Source organism: Paramormyrops kingsleyae, chromosome 14 (genome assembly GCF_048594095.1).
Source record: "Paramormyrops kingsleyae isolate MSU_618 chromosome 14, PKINGS_0.4, whole genome shotgun sequence".
NCBI lineage: Eukaryota > Metazoa > Chordata > Actinopteri > Osteoglossiformes > Mormyridae > Paramormyrops > Paramormyrops kingsleyae.
In genome coordinates, this window is record NC_132810.1 from 25,039,803 (window position 1) to 25,049,349 (window position 9,547).

Sequence of the window (9,547 nt, forward strand, 5' to 3'; positions counted from 1 at the left end):
GTCGTCAGACAATATTACATATATTCTTACCTCTTGCAACGCGACCAGCAAAATCAAAAAGACAAGCCTTGCTGTGGCGGGGGAATGTGGTCACGTACGGCAGCCAATCAGAACCGTAAAAACACATCCCCCTGTCGGCGAATGTCTACTGAGCTTAAACAAGAGAAAGGCGTCTTCGCCGATATGCCGAATTAATGCTTAACCAGCTTATCCCTTTATGAAGTTAGTTTAGTCTAAATTAATAAATTCCACAGACTTAGCTCTTAAAGCATATAGCAGCAAACCTTTAACATACAACTAAAAACACCTTCGGCTGACAAAGAGCATATGATAACCCAATTAAAAAAGTAATAAAGTACAACTCCGACACTGACCAAAAAGCAATCATTTGCGTCCGTTTGCGGTAAATCCCTTGTTGTAAACAATAACTACTAATCGAATTTTAATAACACAGAAGGATTCAAAACATCAAGATTTCAAACATCGCCTGGCTGTTTCAGAATGCTTCGTTTTTGCTTAACCCGATAACATGTCTTATTGTAGGCAGTCCGGGCTAAATGTTAGTAAACGAAAATAAAGTTTATTTATTTAAAACTGAGGTACGCCTATCTAAAACATTAAAACTGGACTGCATTATGCGTTTAGTTTCGGTCGCAAACCTACAATCGATTTGTACGACAGACACGCGTATTTAATAAACGCTTCCCAGCGATTATTAATTGCTTTTGTAAAACCAAGACTGAACTGAGAATGATACTAAAGAAACCTTAGCACAACTTAAACCATCTAAAAACAGAAAACACCAAATCGTAAACAAACTACAGTTAAAAAGATCTGCCGTCAGACAATATTACAAATACACTTACCTCTTGCAACGCCAGCAGCAAAATCTAAAATACAAGCCTTGTATAGCGGACACCTGGAAGCGGTCACGTACAGTACGGCAGCCAATTAGAACCGTAAAAACACGTCCCCCTGTCGGCAAATGTGTGTCAATATGTTGTAATTACATATTCTAAACTACAAACATTTTCTGATATATTAGACTGTGAAACTAACATATTTGGCAAGCTTGTAATAAGTGTAGTCTAACAAAATACAATTAAGCAAATCGCCTGCACTGTTCATTAGCTCAGAAAATGCGGGCTTTGACACAATTTAATGTTATGAAAATGCGCTATACAAATGAACAGTATATTTTCATGAGAGGTCGATTTGGCTACATACAGTATGTATATGCTCTCCTCTCAATAAATAGAACATTTTAAATCATAATGAAATTCACAAACAAACATTCCCATAGTACGATTTGCCTTTAAACCCAAACAACTTCAAAAACATGAAACATTCACAGTCAATTTGACGTGGTTTTACTTTATAACACATAAAACACAAACCAAAATACAACCGAATTCGCCCTTCTCATGTAATACAAACTGTCATGTCACAAATAAATAGGTCAAACAAGAAGTAATGTACAGTACAATTAGTAGTCCCATACTACTGCCATTTACACAAACTTTATACAAAAAACTTCAAAACTTCACGCTCACAGCAACAGTAATGTACAGTACAAGTAGCCCTATACACCTGCTATTTACACAAACTTTATACAAAAAACTTCAAAACGTCACGCTCACAGCAACAGTAATGTACAGTACAAGTAGTCATATACTACTGCTATTTACACAAACTTTATACAAAAAACCTCAAAACTTCACGCTCAGACTGTCAGAGCAACACAACAAACATATTAAACTAAAAACAGAACACGCTAATACAAAACAAACTACTCCGGCGAGTCATCACATCTCTAGCTAGACGAAGGGACTGCGCTATCTGCAATGTCTACAATAGAAGAAACGTTGCATTCGTCGTCAAAAGAGAACTGAAGGCATTCCTCAAAAAGAAGATGCTCTTCAATAGCTTCCTCTTTGTCCATTAATGATGTTATATTCCGTCGTTTTAAATAGTCCACCAGAGTACAGTGTCCGACAGTCAATGTATAATCTGCGCCGTCATCATTTTTCACTTTTAAAGTTCCGCGTAATACTTTTGAAAATGCCCCCGATTTCTGCAGCATCCTGCAGCTCTGGCATCGTGCAAACCTGCTCTGGCTGTCCCAAGTATCCTGCCGGCTTCCACACAGGGCACACTTCAGGCTTGCCTTAATCTCAGCTCCACATATGGAAGCCTTCACCGTCACAACCGATTCCTCTTCTTGTACAGCGTCCGCGTCTCCCACATCCAAATCGCAGATCTTCTCAATCATGCTCTCTACGGTTGTTGTTAGTTCCACTTTCCCTTCAAAAACTCTAGTCGAAAGCTCCGTAAAGACGTAAGATGAGTCAACCTCCACGTCATGGATCAGTCTCTCCCAAACGCAAAGACTCATCTGGGCAGTTCCATCAAAGACTGTGAATCTCTTCACCTCTTTGTCGCTGCCTCTAATGCTTACAGTTTTCTGCAATGACGCTGCCACGACCTTGGCTTTCACCAAAGGCACCTATAGGAATGAACACCAGTCATTACTTTTCTAAACTTCTCATCCAGAAATAGCGAAATTTTACAAAAGGTGTACATTGTCATTGCAAACTTATTCTTAAACGCACCTTCTTGCCTGCCGGCAGAGCTGTGACATCAACCAGTGTCTGCCTAACGGGTGCTGCAGGTTTCCGAAAAGGAAACGTCACCTTCGTTACAGACAGCTCGGTCAACTGGTTCCCCATCACGTCGAAGTCAGACGTGCCTTTAAAACCTACCAAAAAAAAAAAAAAACCAACAGACATTAATACATACTCAGTAACAACCATGTCCTGGAAAACTGTGCTCTGTAAAGCAATACTTACTCAAAGCCTTTCTGACATGTGTCAGGCGTATTGCCGTGCCATTATCTGAAGCTTGGCTGAACAGCGCACGCTTTCTCGGACTGAAGATGGTCACATCGTGAAATTCTTCACGTCCAGTCTGTAGTACAGCATTAAAAAAACCTCTGTTTTTAGTGGTGAATTTTAATGCTGAGATAGAGTGGATATAGCCACTGACTACGTCTGTGTCCATCCTCATTTTCTTCGCTGGAGTCTCCATGTCGAAAAAGCAATTAGAAAAACATGCAAAACACCCCAATATATATACTGCTGGGACATGCCATTAACCTCCCCTTATTACACGACTCTCTGGAATGCTTGATTCTGATTGGTCAGGTGAGACATTTGCAGGTTTGTTCTTTTCAAATAATAACCGCTCTTTTCAAATAATAACCGCTCCAAAGTAATAACGCATAGCCGCTACTACTTGTATGTTTAAAATGTTAGTCACGTCGTACTATATCGTTTCGCCGAAAGATAAAAATGTTAATTTAAAACAAATATGCCAAGAAAATGTTTCAAATTCATATTCATATATTGTCTCGTGTAGAGTTAATGTTGTCTACACTGACTATAATTTATGTTTTTGTATTTGGGTACATATGTTTGTTCCTTATTTTATTTTTCCTTATTTATATAATTCTCTATGTCCGACATGGGGACTGCACCTAATTTAGTTGTACTTGTTACAATGACAATAAAGTTATTCTGATATTCATGTCCAGTTTTTTTCCTTATGTGGCAAGTAGCCATGTAATAAACTGGATAATGTACAGGCAGCCGGTAATTATCGCGAAATAAGCCCCGACAGTGTGATACAAGAAGCGGAGAGTCTTGTATCACACTGAAGGGGCTTATTTCGCGATAATTACTGGCTGCCTGTACATTATCCCTTACTTACACGGCTACTTGCCACATAAGGAAAAAAACTGGACATGAATATGAATTTGAAACATTGGCGTCGGGTCCTGATCACACGGTCGGGGCTTATTTCGCGATAACTACCGGCTGCCTGTACATTATCCCGCTTATTACACGACTCTCTGGAATGCTTGATTCTGATTGGTCAGTTGAGACATTTGCAGGTTCGTTCTTTTCAAATAATAACCGCTCTTTTCAAATAATAACCGCTCCAAAGTAATAACCCCTAGCCGCTACTACTTGTATGTTTAAAATGTTAGTCACGTTGTACTAATTATCGCGAAATAAGCCCCTTCAGTGTGATACAAGAAGCGGAGGGTCTTGTATCACACTGAAGGGGCTTATTTCGCGATAACTACCGGCTGCCTGTACATTATCCCTTACTTACACGGCTACTTGCCACATAAGGAAAAAAACTGGACATGAATATGAATTTGAAACATTGGCGTCGGGTCCTGATCACACTGTCGGGGCTTATTTCGCGATAACTACCGGCTGCCTGTACATTATCCAGTTTATTACACGGCTACTTGCCACATAAGGAAAAAAACTGGACATGAATATCAGAATAACTTTATTGTCATTGTGACAAGTACAATGAAATTAGGTGCAGTCCCCATGTCGGACATAGAAAATTATATAAATAAGGAAAAATAAAATAAGGAACAAACATATGTACCCAAATACAAAAACATAAATTATAGTCAGTGTAGACAACATTAACTCTACACGAGACAATATATGAATATGAATTTGAAACATTTTCTTGGCATATTTGTTTTAAATTAACATTTTTATCTTTCCGCGAAACGATATAGTACGACGTGACTAACATTTTAAACATACAAGTAGTAGCGGCTATGCATTATTACTTTGGAGCGGTTATTATTTGAAAAGAGCGGTTATTATTTGAAAAGAACGAACCTGCAAATGTCTCAACTGACCAATCAGAATCAAGCATTCCAGAGAGTCGTGTAATAAGCGGGATAATGTACAGGCAGCCGGTAGTTATCGCGAAATAAGCCCCTTCAGTATGATACAAGACTCTCCGCTTCTTGTATCACACTGTCGGGGCTTATTTCGCGATAATTACCGGCTGCCTGTACATTATCCAGTTTATTACACGGCTACTTGCCACATAAGGAAAAAAACTGGACATGAATATCAGAATAACTTTATTGTCATTGTAACAAGTACAACTAAATTAGGTGCAGTCCCCATGTCGGACATAGAGAATTATATAAATAAGGAAAAATAAAATAAGGAACAAACATATGTACCCAAATACAAAAACATAAATTATAGTCAGTGTAGACAACATTAACTCTACACGAGACAATATATGAATATGAATTTGAAACATTTTCTTGGCATATTTGTTTTAAATTAACATTTTTATCTTTCGGCGAAACGATATAGTACGATGTGACTAACATTTTAAACATACAAGTAGTAGCGGCTATGCGTTATTACTTTGGAGCGGTTATTATTTGAAAAGAGCGGTTATTATTTGAAAAGAACAAACCTGCAAATGTCTCACCTGACCAATCAGAATCAAGCATTCCAGAGAGTCGTGTAATAAGGGGAGGTTAATGGCATGTCCCAGCAGTATATATATTGGGGTGTTTTGCATGTTTTTCTAATTGCTTTTTCGACATGGAGACTCCAGCGAAGAAAATGAGGATGGACACAGACGAGTGGCTATATCCACTCTATCTCAGCATTTAAAATTCACCACTAAAAACAGAGGTTTTTTTTAATGCTGTACTACAGACTGGACGTTGAGAATTTCACGATGTGACCATCTTCAGTCCGAGAAAGCGTGCGCTGTTCAGCCAAAGCTTCAGATAATGGCACGGCAATACGCCTGACACATGGTCAGAAGGCTTTGAGTAAGTATTGCTTTACAGAGCACAGTTTTCCAGGACATGGTTGTTACTGAGTATGTATTAATGTCTGTTGGGTTTTTTTTTTTTTGTAGGTTTTAAAGGCACGTCTGACTTCGACGTGATGGGGAACCAGTTGACCGAGCTGTCTGTAACGAAGGTGACGTTTCCTTTTCGGAAACCTGGCAGCACCCGTTAGGCAGACACTGGTTGATGTCACAGCTCTGCCGGCAGGCAAGAAGGTGCGTTTAAGAATAAGTTTGCAATGACAATGTACACCTTTTTGTAAATTTCGCTATTTCTGGATGAGAAGTTTAGAAAAGTAATGACTGGTGTTCATTCCTATAGGTGCCTTTGGTGAAAGCCAAGGTCGTGGCAGCGTCATTGCAGAAAACTGTAAGCATTAGAGGCAGCGACAAAGAGGTGAAGAGATTCACAGTCTTTGATGGAACTGCCCAGATGAGTCTTTGCGTTTGGGTGAGACTGATCCATGACGTGGAGGTTGACTCATCTTACGTCTTTACGGAGCTTTCGACTAGAGTTTTGAAGGGAAAGTGGAACTAACAACACACCGTAGAGAGCATGATTGAGAAGATCTGCGATTTGGATGTGGGAGACGCGGACGCTGTACAAGAAGAGGAATCGGTTGTGACGGTGAAGGCTTCCATATGTGGAGCTGAGATTAAGGCAAGCCTGAAGTGTGCCCTGTGTGGAAGCCGGCAGGATACTTGGGACAGCCAGAGCAGGTTTGCACGATGCCAGAGCTGCAGGATGCTGCAGAAATCGGGGGGCATTTTCAAAAGTATTACGCGGAACTTTAAAAGTGAAAAATGATGACGGCGCAGATTATACATTGACTGTCGGACACTGTACTCTGGTGGACTATTTAAAAACGACGGAATATAACATCATTAATGGACAAAGAGAAGCTATTGAAGAGCATCTTCTTTTTGAGGAATGCCTTCAGTTCTCTTTTGACGACGAATGCAACGTTTCTTCTATTGTAGACATTGCAGATAGCGCAGTCCCTTCGTCTAGCTAGAGATGTGATGACTCGCCGGAGTAGTTTGTTTTGTATTAGCGTGATCTGTTTTTAGTTTAATATGTTTGTTGTTTTGCTCTGACAGTCTGAGCGTGAAGTTTTGATGTTTTTTGTTAAAAAGTTTGTGTAAATAGCAGTAGTATATGACTACTTGTACTGTACATTACTGTTGCTGTGAGCGTGACGTTTTGAAGTTTTTTGTATAAAGTTTGTGTAAATAGCAGGTGTATAGGGCTACTTGTACTGTACATTACTGTTGCTGTGAGCGTGAAGTTTTGAAGTTTTTGTATAAAGTTTGTGTAAATGGCAGTAGTATGGGGACTACTAATTGTACTGTACATTACTTCTTGTTTGACCTATTAGTTTGTGACATGACAGTTTGTATTACATGAGAAGGGCGAATTCGGTTGTATTTTGGTTTGTGTTTTATGTGTTATAAAGTAAAACCACGTCAAATTGACTGTGAATGTTTCATGTTTTTGAAGTTGTTTGGGTTTAAAGGCAAATCGTACTATGGGAATGTTTGTTTGTGAACTTCATTATGATTTAAAATGTTCTATTTATTGAGAGGAGAGCATATACATACTGTATGTAGCCAAATCGACCTCTCATGAAAATATACTGTTCATTTGTATAGCTCATTTTCATAACATTAAATTGTGTCAAAGCCCGCATTTTCTGAGCTAATGAACAGTGCAGGCGATTTGCTTAATTGTATTTTGTTAGACTACACTTATTACAAGCTTGCCAAATATGTTAGTTTCACAGTCTAATATATCAGAAAATGTTTGTAGTTTAGAATATGTAATTACAACATATTGACACACATTCGCCGACAGGGGGACGTGTTTTTACGGTTCTAATTGGCTGCCGTACTGTACGTGACCGCTTCCAGGTGTCCGCTATACAAGGCTTGTATTTTAGATTTTGCTGCTGGCGTTGCAAGAGGTAAGTGTATTTGTAATATTGTCTGACGGCAGATCTTTTTAACTGTAGTTTGTTTACGATTTGGTGTTTTCTGTTTTTAGATGGTTTAAGTTGTGCTAAGGTTTCTTTAGTATCATTCTCAGTTCAGTCTTGGTTTTACAAAAGCAATTAATAATCGCTGGGAAGCGTTTATTAAATACGCGTGTCTGTCGTACAAATCGATTGTAGGTTTGCGACCGAAACTAAACGCATAATGCAGTCCAGTTTTAATGTTTTAGATAGGCGTACCTCAGTTTTAAATAAATAAACTTTATTTTCGTTTACTAACATTTAGCCCGGACTGCCTACAATAAGACATGTTATCGGGTTAAGCAAAAACGAAGCATTCTGAAACAGCCAGGCGATGTTTGAAATCTTGATGTTTTGAATCCTTCTGTGTTATTAAAATTCGATTAGTAGTTATTGTTTACAACAAGGGATTTACCGCAAACGGCACGCAAATGATTGCTTTTTGGTCAGTGTCGGAGTTGTACTTTATTACTTTTTTAATTGGGTTATCATATGCTCTTTGTCAGCCGAAGGTGTTTTTAGTTGTATGTTAAAGGTTTGCTGCTATATGCTTTAAGAGCTAAGTCTGTGGAATTTATTAATTTAGACTAAACTAACTTCATAAAGGGATAAACTGGTTAAGCATTAATTGGGCATAGGCGAAGACGCCTTTCTCTTGTTTAAGCTCAGTAGACATTCGCCGACAGGGGGACGTGTTTTTACGGTTCTGATTGGCTGCCGTACGTGACCACATTCCCCCGCCATAGCAAGGCTTGTCTTTTTGATTTTGCTGGTCGCGTTGCAAGAGGTAAGAATATAGGCTATGTAATATTGTCTGACGACACATCTTTTTAATTGTAGTTTGTTGACGACTTGCTGTTTTCTGTTTTTAGATGGTTTAAGTTGTGCTAAGGTTTTTTTTAGTATCATTCTCAGTTCGGTCTTTGTTTTATAAAAGCAATTAATAATCGCTGGGAAGCATTTATTAAATACGCGTGTCTGTCGTACAAATCGATTGTAGGTTTGCGACCGAAACTAGACGCATAATGCAGTCCAGTTTTAACGTTTTAGTAGTTTTAGAGCGCCTGTTATTACTTAGGTATTATCTGCGGTTTAATTGACTATAGGCCTACTCGGTGAAGACTAAAAAGCGGGCAAACAGTGAAATATAGCCATGAATATAAATAGTTTTACGAACGGCTGCGGTCAGTTTCAGAAAGCAGCATTTCCTCTTTCGCTGGATTGCTTGTTGTTGGATTTTAGATAGGCGTACCTCAGTTTTAAATAAATAAACTTTATTTTCGTTTACTAACATTTAGCCCGGACTGCCTACAATAAGACATGTTATCGGGTTAAGCAAAAACGAAGCATTCTGAAACAGCCAGGCGATGTTTGAAATCCTTCTGTGTTATTAAAATTCGATTAGTAGTTATTGTTTACAACAAGGAATTTACCGCAAACGGCACGCAAATGATTGCTTTTTGGTCAGTGTCGGATTTGTACTTTATTACTTTTTTAATTGGGTTATCATATGCTCTTTGTCAGCCGAAGGTGTTTTTAGTTGTATGTTAAAGGTTTGCTGCTATATGCTTTAAGAGCTAAGTCTGTGGAATTTATTAATTTAGACTAAACTAACTTCATAAAGGGATAAGCTGGTTAAGCATTAATTCGGCATAGCGGCGAAGACGCCTTTCTGAGGCGGACATTTTGTTTAAGCTCAGTATAGACATTCGCCGACAGGGGGATGTGTTTTTAGGGTTCTGATTGGCTGCCGTACGTGACCGCTTCCCCCCGCCATAGCAAGGCTTGTCTTTTTGATTTTGCTGCTAGCGTTGCAAGAGGTAAGAATATATGTA

The 9,547-nt window shown here is 38.8% G+C and overlaps 1 protein-coding gene across 1 annotated transcript; it reads right to left on the reverse strand.

Annotated features, from left to right (window-relative positions):
- Positions 1–1,347: 1,347 nt before the first annotated feature.
- Positions 1,348–3,632, reverse strand: LOC140578370 (uncharacterized). Its single transcript, XM_072698967.1, has 3 exons — positions 2,850–3,632; positions 2,613–2,758; positions 1,348–2,506 (listed from the first exon to the last, which is right to left on the reverse strand). Exons 1-3 carry the CDS (start codon positions 3,085–3,087, stop codon positions 1,814–1,816), a joined length of 1,077 nt encoding a protein of 358 aa, XP_072555068.1. The 5' UTR covers positions 3,088–3,632; the 3' UTR covers positions 1,348–1,813.
- Positions 3,633–9,547: the final 5,915 nt, after the last annotated feature.

What these genes read in the sequence shown, in the direction of transcription:
- LOC140578370 (XM_072698967.1), bottom strand. Translation starts at nt 3,087, where the DNA reads ATGGAGACTCCAGCGAAGAAAATGAGGATGGACACAGACGTAGTCAGT. An exon ending in ACATGTCAGAAAGGCTTTGA is followed by an intron (nt 2,759 to 2,849) that starts GTAAGTATTGCT and finishes TTTTTTTGGTAG; the next exon opens with GTTTTAAAGGCACGTCTGAC. An exon ending in CTCTGCCGGCAGGCAAGAAG is followed by an intron (nt 2,507 to 2,612) that starts GTGCGTTTAAGA and finishes TCATTCCTATAG; the next exon opens with GTGCCTTTGGTGAAAGCCAA.